The sequence below is a fragment of the Diaphorina citri genome, unplaced genomic scaffold (genome assembly GCF_000475195.1).
Source record: "Diaphorina citri unplaced genomic scaffold, Diaci psyllid genome assembly version 1.1 scaffold2520, whole genome shotgun sequence".
In the NCBI taxonomy this organism is placed as follows: Eukaryota; Metazoa; Arthropoda; class Insecta; order Hemiptera; family Psyllidae; genus Diaphorina; species Diaphorina citri.
This window is the reverse complement of record NW_007379941.1, coordinates 18345-35462: the sequence shown is the minus strand read 5'-3', so window position 1 is coordinate 35462 and position 17118 is coordinate 18345. Positions and strand designations below refer to the sequence as shown.

General features: G+C 38.8%; 3 protein-coding genes across 3 annotated transcripts in view; 2 read left to right on the top strand and 1 right to left on the bottom strand.

The window, feature by feature from the left end:
- Window positions 1-4879, bottom strand: part of LOC103519073 (annexin B9-like) — a 30039-nt gene extending 25160 nt beyond the window's left edge. Inside the window, exons 1-3 of the mRNA XM_026830686.1 lie at window positions 4784-4879; window positions 1758-1962; window positions 391-470 (exon numbers count right to left, since the gene is read on the bottom strand). Of these exons, the coding sequence (XP_026686487.1) occupies window positions 391-470; window positions 1758-1962; window positions 4784-4879 (381 nt within the window). The remainder of the gene's footprint in view (window positions 1-390; window positions 471-1757; window positions 1963-4783) is intronic.
- Window positions 4880-10064: 5185 nt separating this feature from the next.
- Window positions 10065-17118, top strand: part of LOC103519074 (NFX1-type zinc finger-containing protein 1-like) — a 25324-nt gene continuing 18270 nt past the window's right edge. Inside the window, exons 1-5 of the mRNA XM_008484154.3 lie at window positions 10065-10189; window positions 15814-16180; window positions 16270-16293; window positions 16422-16789; window positions 16948-17025. Of these exons, the coding sequence (XP_008482376.2) occupies window positions 15834-16180; window positions 16270-16293; window positions 16422-16789; window positions 16948-17025 (817 nt within the window). The 5' untranslated portion in view covers window positions 10065-10189; window positions 15814-15833. The remainder of the gene's footprint in view (window positions 10190-15813; window positions 16181-16269; window positions 16294-16421; window positions 16790-16947; window positions 17026-17118) is intronic.
- LOC103519071 (NFX1-type zinc finger-containing protein 1) overlaps window positions 12956-17118 on the top strand; it is a gene marked incomplete at its 3' end in the record, with an annotated part of 15758 nt that continues 11595 nt past the window's right edge. Inside the window, 1 exon segment of the mRNA XM_008484153.2 lies at window positions 12956-13091.

Genomic DNA, 17118 nt, shown 5'->3' with positions numbered 1-17118 from the left:
GACTTTTTTTCAAAAGGTTTGACAGAGGGAACTGTCAAACCTTTTGAACTGCTAAGGTCTTATCAAAATCGTTCCAAGAACGAACATTATGCGTTCCAAGAAAACTTTCTTTTGGCAAATCGCACACCCGCATCGTACGGGGGGGGCGGCTAGTTAAGTTAGGAGCCCCACTGGGACATACAGGGGTCCCGTAATAATTTACTAAAAATGATTGCCCCCAATTTAGAACATCCAACTAAATGGGCGAGATCAATGTCTGTATTGTTTGTCGAATTGTTAACAATATCTGAGACTTTTTTTCAAAAGGTTTGACAGAGGGAACTGTAACTGCTAAGGTCTTATCAAAATCGTTCCAAGAACGAACATTATGCGTTCCAAGACAAATTTTACCTGAGAGAGTGAGACGAGAAGTCGCTTGAAATGTCCTGAAGTATCTCCCTTGATGTCCTTCTCTAAGCTGGCCTTGTATGCTGGAAAACAAATCAAGAACAATAAATGAATCACTACTTACTCTACTGTGGCAACTATCTAGGCACAGAGCCAAATTCGTTTTCCCAGGAATCGAAGTGCATCATCTATTCATCATCATCATCAGCAAGTCAGCATCAACTCCCATATACTCTGTTCGAACTACTTACTCTACTGTGGCAACTATCTAGGCACAGAGCCAAATTCATTTTCCCAGGAATCGAAGTGCATCATCTATTCATCATCATCAGCAAGTCAGCATCGACTCCCATACTCTGTTCGAATCTGTTATCGTTTGCGAGATAACGGTAAAGCAACGTTGTAGACGTTTAGTTTCTGGACTGGTGACCGTCCGATTTTTCAAACATATTCGACAGGTGTGTTCAAACATATTCGACCAAACATATTCGACCGCGTCGATTGAAGAGGTAGGTAGGTAATCTATGTTGTCGAGGCATTGTATGGTTTCAGTTGACGGCGTCGACTATGTGTGGACACAGCATAAGAAAGCGTGCAAAATATAATCGCTTGACAAGTGAGCTAAAAATCATTTTCATTGACCTGTAAGCCAGCGGCGATACCACGTTGAATACATCAGATCACTGAAAGACGTTTAGTTTCTGGACTGGTGACCGTCCGATTTTTCAAACATATTCGACAGGTGTGTTCAAACATATTCGACCAAACATATTCGATATATTCGACCGCGTCGATTGAAGAGGTGAATCTATGTTGTCGAGGCATTGTACGGTTTCAGTCGACTCGTCGACTACGTGTGGACACAGCATAAGAAAGCGTGCAAAATATAATCGCTTGACAAGTGAACTAAAAATCATTTTTATTGACCTGTAAGCCAGCGGCGATACCACGTTTATCACTGAAGTTAAGCAATGTTACGCATGAATAAAATCCGGATGGTTACCTTCCAGGCAATCGTGTGCGCCTTTTCCCGGCCAAATCGAGGGCAAAACCTGACAGTGGTTTTGCCCTAAGGAACCTAGGCCCCCGTAAATACGACCCTGTACTGACGTTAAACCTCCATTAAATAAATTCCGACTGAATATTCTCAGCTGTATTAACTTAAAACTGTACTTGTTCAGAAGTCACGTCAATGGAAAATTGCTACAAATTTCAGCATGAAATTGTAACGGAATCTCTGGCTTGAGGTATGCACGAAGCTCTGGCATGAAGTATGTACAAAAGCAGCCAGATCCGAGATTGGGTATCATTTGAACATTGCTACTGTAGTAGCTCCGTAGGTGCAGTATAGGTGTAAATAAATTCCTTACCTGTTTCGTAAACCTGGGTTATCGTGCGGATACCAAAGTTGCTGAGGGTGGTCAAGATTTCAACCAGGGCCTTCTCGTCTGTGCCGAGGCCGGAGATGGCTTTGTGCAGTTCCTTAGCGTACAGATCAGGCAGGGGGGTCATTAGGGCCACCACAGCATCCTCGAAGTTACCGCTCAGCTCACTCTTTAGCTCTCGAATCAAATCCTGTGAACGAGGAAATGAAAAGGCTAGGAAATCCCCCATCCTGAAGATAGGAAATTGTTTCCTTTTCAGAAAGGAAAGTACACCTCTAAATGGATTGACTATAATCTATGGACTGGTGCTCATGAGGGTGAATGCACCCCGAAATAGACAGCATGTGTTATCCCAGACGATCACCGTTGCTTGACTTGAGAAAAAAATAATGAAAAGGCAACAATAAAATTATGTATTCGCGAATCATCAAGGAGTTATCTGTGCAATTGGTTTGATAAAGCTTTTCATCTACATATTTCTTAGCTTTCCTTTTATTTCTTATTTGATAACCTAAAGGGACTACCTACGTGTCCTACTTCGATAGACTAAATAAAACATTTTACTAATATTAATCTTAGTGATTCACTAAATCAGTATAGTCCCGATCATATCATCTCCAAAATCCAATGATCAAACTTTCCTTTTATTTCTTATTTGATAACCTAAAGGGACTACCTACGTGTCCTACTTCGATAGACTAAATAAAACATTTTACTAATACTAATCTTGTGATTCACTTAATCAGTATAGTCCCGATCATCTCCAAAATCCAATGATCAAAATGTACGCAAAATCGGACAAACTGCTCGGAGGTAAAACAAAGACAAACTTACTGAAGAATCGTCGTTCATTAAATAATGAACTCATTTCCCGACTGAAAAAGTCTAAAATAAAAAGCTCCTTTATCTCGACCATATTCAAATTTGATTTGACATTGACAGACAGTTTTAAAATGCTACCTACGTGTCCTACTTCGATAGACTAAATAAAACATTTTACTAATACTATCTAATCTTAGTGATTCACTAAATCAGTATAGTCCCGATCATCTCCAAAATCCAATGATCAAAATGTACGCAAAATCGGACAAACTGCTCGGAGGTGAAACAAAGATAAACTTACTGAAGAATCGTCGTTCATTAAATAATGAACTTATTTCCCGACTGAAAAAGTCTAAAATAAAAAGCTCCTTTAGCTCGACCATCTTCAACTAACTAAGACAGGAACTGAAAGTAGTTTTAAAAAAAATTCTTAAAACCTCTCCGAACACTCTAAGCCTAACCGCCCCTAAAAGGTAATCCGGTTTTAAAATTCGACCCCTAGAATCTAGATCCCAATTTACTTGAAACTATACCATCTCGTGAATTCTTTGTAGGTAGTAAAGCAGATCTTTTGTTCACAACTTTTAGTAAATAGAGGTATCACAACATTACTAAGTGCCTCCTTTACTATACCTATTAATTCTCATATGTTATCTGCTCATACCATCGGGCCAGCCCAAGTTAGCTTGGTTGGTAGCGCGTGTGCCTTGTAAAAGCTAGGCTGCGGGTTCGATTCCCGCCCGGGGAGGATTCTATCCTGAACGGATAATGTACGTTCTCGGAACGGCTGGCTTTCTTCGATCTTGTCTTCCTTCTCTCTTCGATTTCGGGATAAGACCATAGCAGTTACGGTTCCCTCCATCAAAGCTCTAGAATAATAATACATTATGTAATAATAAAAAATATTAAAAAAACTAGTACCTACCTATATGTACCTACTTATCATCCATCTTTTTATTCTGGTAATGCCGCCACTGGTCGCTACTCGATTAAAGTAGCTCTTCAGTTGTCCTCACGAGGCCGAGTACACCCCGAAGTACCAGCATAGAGCCGAAAAAAATTCGACCCGTCCAGGAATCGAACTCGGGACCTCCGGCGTGCAAGTCTAGTATAGCTGCAGCGGGACACCCATAACCGCACCACTCTTTGACTATTCCACCCGAATAGTCATAGACACGGATGACTATCGGTAACGGTGGTTACTGGAACAGACTTTTGTCCGCCACTGCTCCAAGAACGTGCAGAACAGAGAATTTCCACAATAAGTTTTTCGCTCTCCATTATCTCCATGACCTAGCTCTTAATATAGGTACCTAGACCTGGGCGTTCTACCTTCCAATGCCCTCCTGATTACCAGGCGAGCGTCTTGACCACTACGCCACTGAGCCAGGTTCCTCCTAATATGTTCTTTTTCTCTCCCCCTCTCCCTCTTTCTTTTTCATTTTCTCTGCTCTCTCCGACCCTCCTCTTTCTCTCGTCTCCTCTCTCTCTCTCCTCCTCTACTTTCGTCTATCTCTATCTCTCTTCGGTAAGTACCTATACGTACCCACCTACTTTGAAGCATAGAATATTGTTCATTTATTCATTGCTATAAAAGCTGAATGCAATCATGTAATTTGACTTACTTTGGTTGGATGGTAGTTGGCAGTCATGGCGTATTAGTGATAAGACGGCTGATAGCAAATATTAAACTAGACTGATAAACTCAAGTCGATTGATGGATTTAGGTACTCACTACACTCAACTTTGTTTATTTTTAACTTGAACAGTTTGAAAGACGATGATAATACTTTTATATCTTTTGCGATAAGATCACCCTTGACGTCACAAATTAAGGGTAGGTATGGCAAAGGGTAGGATTGTTTGAATTTTTAACATGTACATGTACTTTCACAATTTCCCATGTACATAACATTTTCTAATAATAAGGTTCTGGTAGTTAAACCTTATGATCACTTTTATTGCCTATAGCCTATAGGTTATTTTGCACCTTGTTCTTATTTAACACGTTAAATGAATAATGGTCAGTAATTTCACATTTTCACCTTGTTTCTATATTATTTGCAATGACAGGTACTGCACATGCTTCTTCATAAATATTTAAAGTCAATATTTAAGGGTATTTGAGTAAATTTAGAGTGTATGGCCGCCATACTTCGATACAGGGTTTTACGGGGCTATAAGCTTACCTTTCCATACAGGGTTTTGAAAGCGTCTGTGATTTCCATGCGCTGTACAATGGACCGTTTGGCCAGCATCAACTGTGATGTTGACTTTATCAACATTACAGTGTAGACCCAGCCCTATTAAAGAGGTGTAATCAGTTCTATTATTTCAACTGAAGAATACCCATTGCACCACAAAGTAAGCACTGGTAGCTAAAAATAAAATATTCTTTAGGTGGTATGGTGTGAACACAAACATGTAGATAATACCGATCATCCGAGTATGAAAATAGAAAGTAAAAATACTTATGTCATAGGGAATAGGGCGATGCGCGATGGGGGAAACCCTCATACTTAATCCTTAGTCGAAGGCAAAATCAGGGACTGTCGTTAGAAAACAGGAGTAAGAGGGAGAGCTCCTCCATTTAGCGAACCACCTTCCACTTTATCCAGTTTTCAAAGAGCAAACTTTTGAAATGGCAAAAATTTAACCTTTATAATCCCAATTTCATATGAACCTTTTCAAACGTAGCAATACGTAGCATAGGTTCATATGAAAAGCTATCTAGGTACCTTCAAATACGCATATTACACAACTATATGTGGTTAAAAAAAAGTAATAAGTAATGTCATATGCTTAACAATTTCATTATTTCGTTTTCAGCTTTTGATTTCTTTGTCAGGTTGGTAGGTATAAAGTTATCTGCAGTAAAAAAGACACAAAAGTCTATTTAGACTGCTGACAAAAAGATAGTTTTCAGGGTAGATACGACGAGTAGGTAAAATAAATTTCTTCATTCGAGCCTGATTCAGCCTAGCTAGGTCACAAGGTCACTTTATATTCATTATGAAGGTCATGTAGCCACAATCCTGATATGTGACGTCACATTATTGTCCTACTCAGAAGAGTTTTTGCTGAAATCAGTATCTAACCAGAGCGGTGGGTAAACTGTAAAGGTGTGTCTACAATATAGTGTAGACCTGTAGACACACTGACTAACCGAAGTTCATCGATGTCAATCAACACCGTGGCGCGGTGTTGAAGTTATCTCAAATTCCAATCTCGAATTCTTTGCGGTAAAGCAGAGCTTTTTCACAACTTTTTAACTTTTTAGTGGATATCACAACATTACTAAGTGCCTCCTTTGCAATCAATTTCCATATTTCAATAATCTTTCTTTTTACACTGGAAATGCGTTGAAGTTGTCCCTTTTCTGGTCGCCAGCCTAGGTCGCTTAGAAGGTAGAAGCGCTAGGTCGCGGGTTCGATACCCGCCTGGGATAAACATCTTATGTGTAGGTACAACCTACAGATACGGTTTGTTCTGGACTTCTTGGAACGGCTGGTTTCCTCTCCTTAATCCTATCCTGTCCTCCTTTTCCAATTTTGCTCCAAGAACGTGCAGAACAGGGAATTTCCACAATAAGTTTTTCGCTCTCCATTATCTCCATGACCTAGCTCTTAATATAGGTACCTAGACCTGGGCGTTCTACCTTCCAAAGTCAAACTGACTTACTGACTTTTCGTTTGCGCCTTTGCTCCACTTTTTTTTGAAATCGACATCGTATGAAAAACCTTCAAATTATGGCTTCACTTCAACTACGGTCTTTGATGTATTCACTAATTTCTAACCTCCTAGTTCTTATCACTTCAACTCAACAAACTCCATTTTTTTTTTATCTTCATTCATTTTCATTTATCATTCTTTTGTTCTTTCGTTTCGCCGGACAGTTGGTAAGTTGGTAATTTTCCATTTTTCTAAGAAGTTCAAGACATTTATTGATTTATTAGGAGTAGGGAATTTCTAAAAGCCCAACTTCGAACATCCCTGATTATTTTTTACTCTAAGAGTGTACCTAAACTTAAAAAATCATGAATGTGTTCTCGAGTTTAATTTTTGCTGATTCCAGCAGTAGCAAGACATTCAAGACGTAATAAACCAGAGTGTAGGTACCTAAACTTAAAAAATCATGAATGTGTTCTCGAGTTTAATTTTTGCTGATTCCAGCAGTAGCAAGACATTCAAGACGTAATAAACGGAGTGCCGGAAGCTGGTAGGTAGGTACCTATGTATGAAATCCTTTTCTTTGTCCATCACCCACTTGGAAAAACGCCTGAAAACCAAGCAAGAGTTTGTGTCATTGTAGATTGGTTTAGGTCTATACAAAGGCTGTTCAATTGGATGAACATCTGAGGTGGCCAAGTGACAAAGATGTTGAGTTAGAGGTGACAGGGCAAAATGTAGGTACATCTTCAGCTCTTTAATGAAGCCCAAACACTAGGATTTCTTTTTCTTTTTCGAGGTTTGGTAGGAAACTAAACACAAAGCCTTCTTTGTCCCAAAATCAAAGCAAAGAAGGACAGGATTGCAGCCTGCCACTGTCAGCAAACCTCATTGACTTGGGGTAAAATTTGTCCAGTGTGGTAACAGAACCCATGACTGAGTGGTTTTAAGGCAAATGTGTAATCTTTCAAGGTACCTAACTAGTAAGGATAATTACTAATCAGTTTTTTAGGTATACCTAGGGTGACCATAATTTTTTTGGCCCAAAGCGGGACGCAGTCCTTTTTGGACGAAGGAATGTAGGTACATCTTCAGCTCTTTAATGAAGCCCAAACACTAGGTTTTCTTTTTCTTTTGAGAGGTTTGGTAGGAAACTAAACACAAAGCCTTCTTTGTCCCAAAATCAAAGCAAAGAAGGACAGAATTGCAGCCTGCCACTGTCAGCAAACCTCATTGACTTGGGGTAAAGTTTGTCCAGTGTGGTAACAGAACCCATCACTGAGTGGTTATAAGGCAAATGTGTAATCTTTCAAGGTACCTACCTAACTAGATTTGTACAATGAGATACCTATTGAAATCCACTAAGAATAATTACTAATCAGTTTTTTAGGTATACCCGAAAAACATAGCCAAGTAGAAATTGAGAGAAGGTTGAAGGAATTGAGATTCAGCATTTTCAGCAGACACAAAAAACTGGGAATGCAGACTTGGCCTTAATTTTCTGATTTTTAGTTTTCAGTTTGATAACTATGCAGCTAATAGGGAGCGCGCAGCGCGACCGTATTTTTTATTATTTTCCACAAGTTCGGCCATGCCTTTTCCACAAGTTTGGCCATGCCTCGGGATGAACTAGCAGGATTCCGGAGCGAAGCGACGGAATTCAGCTAGTATAGTCATATACATACATAGGTACGTACCGCGTACCCAACTTTATACCTACTATCACGATGTCAAGGAAAATTTCCAATAATAAACTCATGTAAGTAGGTATGTGTATCTGATATATGGGATGGGTACAAACTACAAAGGTAACTAACAGAGATACCTGTTATCATAGAGGTAAAGGGGTACCTATGCCAGGTATCTAATTAGATGTGATTACCAAGGTGCGTTTACATAACAGTCATTATAGGACGACATTTTTGGATAGGAACATGGCCTTTTTTCACATTTGTGTTTTTCTGGGGGATCTCACTCGTTTTTTCTAATGCATGTGGTTGCGCTTCGTGCTCCCTTGTATATGATCAAGCTGTGCGCTCCCGGGAGCTTTGTGGGATTGTGCGTATGGTTGCGCTTTGTGCTCCCTTGTGTTTGGTCACGCTGCGCGCTCCCAAGGCTTTGTGGGGTGTGCATGCGGTCGCGCTCCCTTGTTTACGGTCCAACTGCGCCCTCCGGGGCTTCACCCCTGAGATATTATATCGTGCCTGAGTTTTGTTTTGAAGAAATTAAATCTGAAATAATAAACACAGGAAAAGTTTTGCTGGCCTCAAAGTATGTTCCCTGTGTTAAATCCGCCTGTGGGCGGAGCCCAGAGCAACTTTTGCCCAATTTCAGATTTTACACTTTACTTACTCATCAAGACCTACCATCCTGCCAAATTTCAAGTTTCTACAACATCGGGAAGTGCTTCATAATTTTGATGAGTGAATCCGTGTTAAATCCGCCTCTGGGCGGAACCCAGTGCAACTTTTGCCCAATTTCAGATATTTCCCTTTACTTACTCATCAAGACCTACCATCCTGCCAAATTTCAAGTTTCTACGACATCAGGAAGTGCTTCATAATTTTGATGAGTATGTTAAATCCGCCTGTGGGTGGAGCCCAGAGCAACTTTTGCCCAATTTCAAATTTTACACTTTACTTACTCATCAAGACCTACCATTCTGCCAAATTTCAAGTTTCTACAACATCGGGAAGTGCTTCATAATTTTGATGAGTGAGTCAGTCAGTCTTAAAATAAGTGATTTTCTAGGCCCCTTTTCTACCCCTTCCTTAAAAGCTAGAACTTCGGAATTTTGCAGGCATAATAAGCAAGTATAGCTCACTTAACATATGGTCCAAATTTCGTAATTAATGGAGCTATGATAGGGGTAAAAATGGCTTGAAATGTTTCGTGTAATATACACACTGGCAAGCTAAGGCCGGAACTTGGCCTGGCGCACTACCGTGCGCCTAGATTTGAAATAACCAGGGCTACCTATATTATGGTCCAAATTTCGTAATTAATGGAGTTATGATAGGGGTAAAAATGGCTTGAAATGTTTTGTGTAATATACACATTGGCAAGCTAATTAATGGAGTTATGATAGGGGTAAAAATGGCTTGAAATGTTTTGTGTAATATACACATTACACACTGGCAAGCTAAGGCTGGAACTTGGCCTGGCGCACTACCATGCGTCATGCGCCTAGATTTGAAATAACCAGGGCTACCTATTTTGCACAAGTCCCTTCACTTGCAATACAATAAAACATGACAAAAAGTAGGTACCTACCTAAGTAGAACAATAGTAGGTACAAAAAATACTGATTTTTATTAGGTTCCAATAATTTCAAAACTGCTAATCAGTAAGTATGTCTAGAGGTCACCCCTTCACTTGCAATACAATAAAACATGACAAAAAGTAGGTACCTACCTAAATAGAACAATAAATTGTAGGTACAAAAAACACTGATTTTTATTAGGTTCCAATAATTTCAAAACTGCTAATCAGTAAGTATGTCTAGAGGTCATCTCTAGTCCATGGGTCTTATTTCTTTCTCTTCAATTTCTTTTGACACCAGTTAACTACAAGTGGTTTGGACTTATTCATAATCAGGGACATATCCCAAGATGTGAGTACCCAGATGTGCAAGGTGTGCCACCCAGCCTTATCTATGAAGCCAAGCTGATGATAAACAACCCAAAACAGGATACAATATTGCCACAAGTCTACATGGACTGAACAGTCTATCACTTCAGAGAAAACTCAAGCAAAGATCTAGCTGTTGTAAGTCTCACTTTAAACAATACAATACATTAAACAGCCTTATCTATGAAGCCAAGCTGATGATAAACAACCCAAAACAGGATACAATATTGCCACAAGTCTTCATGGACTGAACAGTCTATCACTTCAGAGAAAACTCAAGCAAAGATCTAGCTGTTGTAAGTCTCACTTTAAACAATACAATACATTAAGGTGTGGTTGTACTTAAGTGGTTTTAGATTTAATTCATAGGAAATCACAATACTATCAAAAGATGCAATTATTTTGAACAGATACATTTTACAAAGGAGCAACTTTTATGGCCAAGTCGAACTCAGTGAATCACATTAGAATTACTAGACTTACATAGATTCAGGGTGCATAGATTTAAGTCATAGGAAATCACAATACTATCAAAAGATGCAATTATTTTGAACAGAAACATTTTACAAAGGAGCAACTTTTATGGCCAAGTCGAACTCAGTGAATCACATTAGAATTACTAGACTTACATAGATTCAGGGTGCATGTCATAGGAAATCACAATACTATCAAAAGATGCAATTATTTTGAACAGATACATTTTACAAAGGAGCAACTTTTGTGGCCAAGTCAAACTCAGTGAATCACATTAGAATTACTAGACTTACATAGATTCAGGGTGCATTCAGCCTTGTGAGGACAATTTTGAGTAGTCTGCTTGTAAATGACTGCTTAGTGACAAGTGGTTCCATTAAAGGTTAAGAAGGGACTGCCTAAGCTTGACGTCACAAATTAAGGGTAGGTATGGCAAAGGGTAGGTTTGTTTGAATTTTTAACATGTACATGTACTTTCACAATTTCCCATGTACATAACATTTTCTAATAATCAGGTTCTGGTAGTTAAACCTTATGATCACTTTTATTGCCTATAGCCTATAGGTTATTTTGCACCTTGTTCTTATTTAACACGTTAAATAGTTAAACCTTATGATCACTTTTATTGCCTATAGCCTATAGGTTATTTTGCACCTTGTTCCTTGTTCTTATTTAACACGTTAAATGAATAATGGTCAGTAATTTCACATTTTCACCTTGTTTCTATATTATTTGCAATGACAGGTACTTCGGGATAAGACCATAGCAGTTACGGTTCCCTCCATCAAAGCTCTAGAATAATAATACATTATGTAATAATAAAAAATATTAAAAAAACTAGTACCTACCTATATGTACCTACTTATCATCCATCTTTTTATTCTGGTAATGCCGCCACTGGTCGCTACTCGAGCTCTCCTCCTCCGCTACTCCGGTAGCTCCTCAGTTGTCCTCACGAGGCTTAGTACACCCCGAAGTACCAGCATAGAGCCGAAAAAAATTCGACCCGTCCAGGAATCGAACTCGGGACCTCTGGCGTGCAAGTCTAGTATAGCTGCAGCGGGACACCCATAACCGCACCACTCTTTGACTATTCCACCCGAATAGTCATAATAGCAGTTACGGTTCCCTCCATCAAAGCTCTAGAATAATAATACATTATGTAATAATAAAAAATATAAAAAAAAAAAAAACTAGTACCTATATCTACTTACCTACTTATCATCCATCTTTTTATTCTGGTAATGCCGCCACTGGTCGCTACTCGATTAAAGTAGCTCTTCAGTTGTCCTCACGAGGCCGAGTACACCCCGAAGTACCAGCATAGAGCCGAAAAAAATTCGACCCGTCCAGGAATCGAACTCGGGACCTCCGGCGTGCAAGTCTAGTATAGCTGCAGCGGGACACCCATAACCGCACCACTCTTTGACTATTCCACCCGAATAGTCATAGACACGGATGACTATCGGTAACGGTGGTTACTGGAACAGACTTGCCCGCCACTGCTCCAAGAACGTGCAGAACAGGGAATTTCCACAATAAGTTTTTCGCTCTCCATTATCTCCATGACCTAGCTCTTAATATAGGTAGGTACCTAGAGACCTAAACCTGGGCGTTCTACCTTCCAAAGTCAAACTAGGGTAGGGATGGGTAAATATTCTCTGAGTCGATTCAAAGAGTCGAATATTTCAAAAGAATCGTGAATCGCGACTCTTAAATTCAAAGAACCGGGACCTCCGGCGTGCAAGTCTAGTATAGCTGCAGCGGGACACCCATAACCGCACCACTCTTTGACTATTCTACTTGAATAGTCATAGACACGGATGACTATCGGTAACGGTGGTTACTGGAACAGACTTGTCCGCCACTGCTCCAAGAACGTGCAGAACAGGGAATTTCCACAATAAGTTTTTCGCTCTCCATTATCTCCATGACCTAGCTCTTAATATAGGTAGGTACCTAGACCTGGGCGTTCTACCTTCCAAAGTCCAAACTGACTTTGCGCCTTTGCTCCACTTTTTCTTGAAATCGACATCGTATGAAAAACCTTCAAATTATGGCTTCACTTCAACTACGGTCTTTGATGTATTCACTACAAACTGACTTTTCGTTTGCGCCTTTGCTCCACTTTTTCTTGAAATCGACATCGTGTGAAAAACCTTCAAATTATGGCTTCACTTCAACTACAGTCTTTGATGTATTCACTAATTTCTAGCCTCCTAGTTCTTATCACCAACTCAACAATCTCCATTTTTTTTTTTTTTTTTATCTTCATTCATTTTCCTAACCTCCTAGTTCTTATCACTTCAACTCAACAAACTCCATTTTTTTTTTATCTTCATTCATTTTCATTTATCATTCTTTTGTTCTTTCGTTTCGCCGGACAGTTGGTAATTTTCCATTTTTCCAAGAAGTTCAAGACATTTATTAGGAGTAGGGAATTTCTAAAAGCCCAACTTCGAACATCCCTGATTATTTTTTACTCTTAAGAGTGTACCGAAACTTAAAAATCATGAATGTGTTCTCGAGTTTAATTTTTGCTGATTCCAGCAGTAGCAAGACATTCAAGACGTAATAAACGGAGTGCGCATCCCTGATTATTTTTTACTCTAAGAGTGTACCTAAACTTAAAAATCATGAATGTGTTCTCGAGTTTAATTTTTGCTGATTCCAGCAGTAGCAAGACATTCAAGACGTAATAAACGGAGTGCCGGAAGCTGGTAGGTATGTATGAAATCCTTTTCTTAGTCCATCACCCACTTGGAAAAACGCCCGAAAACCAAGCAAGAGTTTGTGTCATTGTAGATTGGTTTAGGTTTATACAAAGGCTGTTCAATTGGATGAACATCTGAGGTGGCCAAGTGACAAAGATGTTGAGTTAGAGGTGACAGGGCAAAATGTACATCTCAAAGGCTGTTCAATTGGATGAACATCTGAGGTGGCCAAGTGTCAAAGATGTTGAGTTAGAGGTGACAGGGCAAAATGTAGGTACATCTTCAGCTCTTTAATGAAGCCCAAACACTAGGTTTTCTTTTTCTTTTGAGAGGTTTGGTAGGAAACTAAACACAAAGCCTTCTTTGTCCCAAAATCAAAGCAAAGAAGGACAGGATTGCAGCCTGCCACTGTCAGCAAACCTCATTGACTTGGGGTAAAGTTTGTCCAGTGTGGTAACAGAACCCATGACTGAGTGGTTATATGGCAAATGTGTAATCTTTCAAGGTACCTAACTAGATTTGTATAATGAGATACCTATTGAAATCCACTAAGGATAATTACTAATCAGTTTTTTAGGTATACCCGAAAAACATAGCCAAGTTGAAATTGAGAGAAGGTTGAAGGAATTGAGATTCAGCATTTTCAGCAGACACAAAAAACTGGGAATGCAGACTTGGCCTAATTTTCTTACTGAAGGAATTGAGATTCAGCATTTTCAGCAGACACAAAAAACTGGGAATGCAGACTTGGATTAATTTTCTTATCTCACCACTATTATAGGACGACATTTTTGGATAGGAACATGGCCTTTTTTCACATTTGTGTTTTTCTGGGGGATCTCACTCCTTTTTTCTAATGCATGTGGTTGCGCTTCGCGCTCCCTTGTATATGATCAAGCTGCGTGCTCCCGGGAGCTTCGCGGTATTGTGCATACGGTCGTGCTTTGTGCTCCCTTGTGTTTGGTCGTGCTGCGTGCTCCCGAGGCTTTGCGAAGTGTGCATGCGGTCGCGCTCCCTTGTTTACAGTCCAACTGCGCCCTCCCAGGGCTTTGCCCCTGAGATATTATATTGTGCCTGAGTTTTGTTTCGAAGAAATTAAATCTGAAATAATAAACACAGGAAAAGTTTTACTGGCCTCAAAGTGTGTTCCCCATGTTAAATCATGGGCTGTTTGAGGCTGGAAAGAAGGTTGGTGAAATCCACCATTAGGGTGTTGGTAATGTTGGTATCCTATACTAAAGTGGCGAACTTCCTGCAATAGAGTTTCGGTACCCAGTCACTCGATCGGGGTTCCAACACTATTCCCATTTAGTAAAAGCTACAGTATTTTTTTACAGTTAGGTATAGATATGACATATCTATAAATTGTTGGGTTATTTCTTATTATGTTGGATTTCACCAATATTTATTCAGTCATTAGAACTCCTGTTAAGCTAACAGCTAGTTAAGTTTAATTTGTATTGGCTTAACAGGGCTGTTAAGCTAACGGGCTGTTTGAGGCTGGAAAGAAGGTTGGTGAAATCCACCATTAGGGTGTTGGTATGCTATACTAAAGTGGCGAACTTCCTGCAATAGAGTTCCGGTACCCAGTCACTCGATCGGGGTTCCAACACTATTTAATCCCATTTAGTAAAAGCTACAGTATTTTGTTACAGTTAGGTATAGATATGACATACCCATCGCGGCATCGTTGCATATTAGTTCTAAACTATTTTAATTCTCTGCTGACAGTATAAAATATGACATACCCATCGCGGCATCGTTGCATATTAGTTCTAAACTATTTTAATTCTCTGCTGACAGTATAAAACACTATACCACACCTAATAAATACCTAAAATAATTAAATTACCTAAACAACTTACATCTGGAATTATAGATACAACCTGTATCTAAATCACCTTGGATTTATAGTTAGTAGGTACCTAGGTAGGTAGTGTTGATTATCGCGGAAGCCTGTATACCTTCCATCATCTCCCTGTGATTAAGATTAGTCGCATTGATATTCCTTCTAGGTAGGTAGGTAAGGTACCTAGAGATCTTTTTTTTTTTTCAAGCTTCCATGTTGGAAATTTAAAATTTACAGAAAACTGATAACCTCTGACCCCACTAGGTAGGTATCTATCTACCGAAATAGATAGAGGTAGGTACCTACTTAGGTATAGGTTAGGTTAGGTTAGGTAATAGTAGGTATCTTAAACCTAGGTCGCAATTAATAATAATAATAATAATAATAATAATAATAATAATAATAATGAAAAGAACATGGAAACTGACCAACATCACTATCATTCCGATTGTCATTTCGAGTGAAGGCGTAACATCAAAATGTTTTAAAGAAAATCTTGAGAGACTTGAAGTGAACAAAACTGCAAGACTCAAGATCCAAAAGAGTGTCATCCTTCAAACATGTCACATCGTTCGCAAATTTTTAAACAACTAATTTTAACTATAGTTCATGTAAGATAGTTTGAATTGACTCCTTGCATGTACTCAGAAGCTACAAATAAATACATGTAATTTTTAACATGTACATGTACTTTCACAATTTCCCATGTACATAACATTTTCTAATAATAAGGTTCTGGTAGTTAAACCTTATGATCACTTTTATTGCCTATAGCCTATAGGTTATTTTGCACCTTGTTCCTTGTTCTTATTTAACACGTTAAATGAATAATGGTCAGTAATTTCACATTTTCACCTTGTTTCTATATTATTTGCAATGACAGGTACGTGAGAAATCTCCAAGATGTCAGATCTCTCAAGTGCAGTGTTTGCTGCATTAGAAGACTTACAAGTAAATTCTTCTGCCTCATCCTCCTCAGTGAAGAGAGAAAATCAGAATCCATCCTACTCTAAATCAGACAATTCAAATGTGAGTGGACCTAAAGGTTATTCAAATGACTCAAAAGCTAACAGAAGATCCTCCAATGACCATATACCTCGATCAAGAACACCACACTGTAAAAGTAATGTACCAAAACACAAATCTAACAATCGCAATGATGCATCAAGATCTCATTCGACCTATCGGAATGATTCTCAAAAATCCCAATTCAATAATCAGTATGATGATCGTCAAAATGGCCCTCCAAGATCCCAAGATCTCATTCGACCTATCGGAATGATTCTCAAAAATCCCAATTCAATAATCAGTATGATGATCGTCAAAATGGCCCTCCAAGATCGCGGACTAATAATCAATATCAAAATCATCGAAATGATGCCCCAAAATCGCGAACAACATACAATCAACAATATGATAATAATAATCATCATCGAAATAATCAACCTAGATCCCAATCTGGATGTGAGACTTCACGGCCACAAACAAACTTAATCATCGAAATGATGCCCCAAAATCGCGAACAACATACAATCAACAATATGATAATAATAATCATCGACATAATCTACCTAGATCCCAATCTGGATGTGAGACTTCACGGCCACAAACAAACTTTCCAAATGATTCATCAAAACCACGTCAGAGTTTCAATTCAAACAGAGACAATGCTGATCAGTTATTAGTAAACCAACTTCATGCTAGAAATAAAATTGACAGATATGAGAATCATGGAAGGGACTTCCCAAATAAAAAACATCGAAATGATGAGAATGAAACAAACAAACAACAATTTAACAATGGTCCATTTAATGAAATTCAAGGAAGTAGACCCAAGTATGAAGCCAAGTCAAGATTAGGCTATAAAAAATTGGCAGATATGAGAATCATGGAAGGGACTTCCCAAATAAAAAACACCGAAATGATGGGAATGAAACAAACAGACAACAATTTAACAATGGTCCATTTAATGAAATTCAAGGAAGTAGACCCAAGTATGAAGCCAAGTCAAGATTAGGCTATAAAAAATTGGAAGATATTGCCACTGAAGATCCGCATAAAATCACTGTTGAACTTGCTAACACCTATAATGGATTTCAATACTTGTTATTTCCTTAAAAGCTAGAACTTCGGAATTTCGCAGGCATAATAAGCAAGTATAGCTTAACATATGGTCCAAATTTCGTAA